A 420-nucleotide genomic window follows, 5' to 3' on the forward strand; every position below is an offset into this window, starting at 1 on the left:
GGCCCGGGGGCTGGCCCCAGCCCCTGTGGCACCACCGTGCCGTCCCTGCCCGGATGGCCCGTGGCCACAAACCCGGGCAAGGATGCCACCGGCTCCACGGGCCAAAGGAGCCCTCGCCAGGCAGCGCCTCGGCAAGCTCAGAAGCCAGCCAGGACTTAGCGACGGCTGCAAGGCAAAGAGGGAGTTAGGGGCAGACACGGCAAACACCGGGAGACGGAGGGCAGGAGGAGAGCATCCCCGCCGGGGCAGGGGTGCGCGGCCAAGAGAAAGGAAAAAAGAGGCGACGGCAGGCAGAAGCAGATTCCAGGTGGAAACGGCGGCAGTGGGAACACCGGCGTTTTTATTAACCAGCTGTGCACGGATGGAGATACAAAGACTTGCAGGAGCGGCAGGGGGGGAATAGGCGGCCCTCACGACGGG

At 66.4% G+C, this 420-nt stretch overlaps 1 protein-coding gene across 1 annotated transcript in view; it reads right to left on the reverse strand.

Moving 5' to 3' along the window:
• Positions 1-72: 72 nt before the first annotated feature.
• Positions 73-420, reverse strand: part of LOC104128517 (SRC kinase signaling inhibitor 1) — a gene marked incomplete at both ends in the record, with an annotated part of 13,060 nt that continues 12,712 nt past the window's right edge. The window contains one exon of the mRNA XM_009641319.1: positions 73-165. Coding sequence (XP_009639614.1) covers positions 73-165 — 93 coding nt within the window. The remainder of the gene's footprint in view (positions 166-420) is intronic.

Source organism: Egretta garzetta, unplaced genomic scaffold, assembly GCF_000687185.1.
Source record: "Egretta garzetta isolate BGI_Z169 unplaced genomic scaffold, ASM68718v1 scaffold806, whole genome shotgun sequence".
Taxonomy (NCBI): Eukaryota; Metazoa; Chordata; class Aves; order Pelecaniformes; family Ardeidae; genus Egretta; species Egretta garzetta.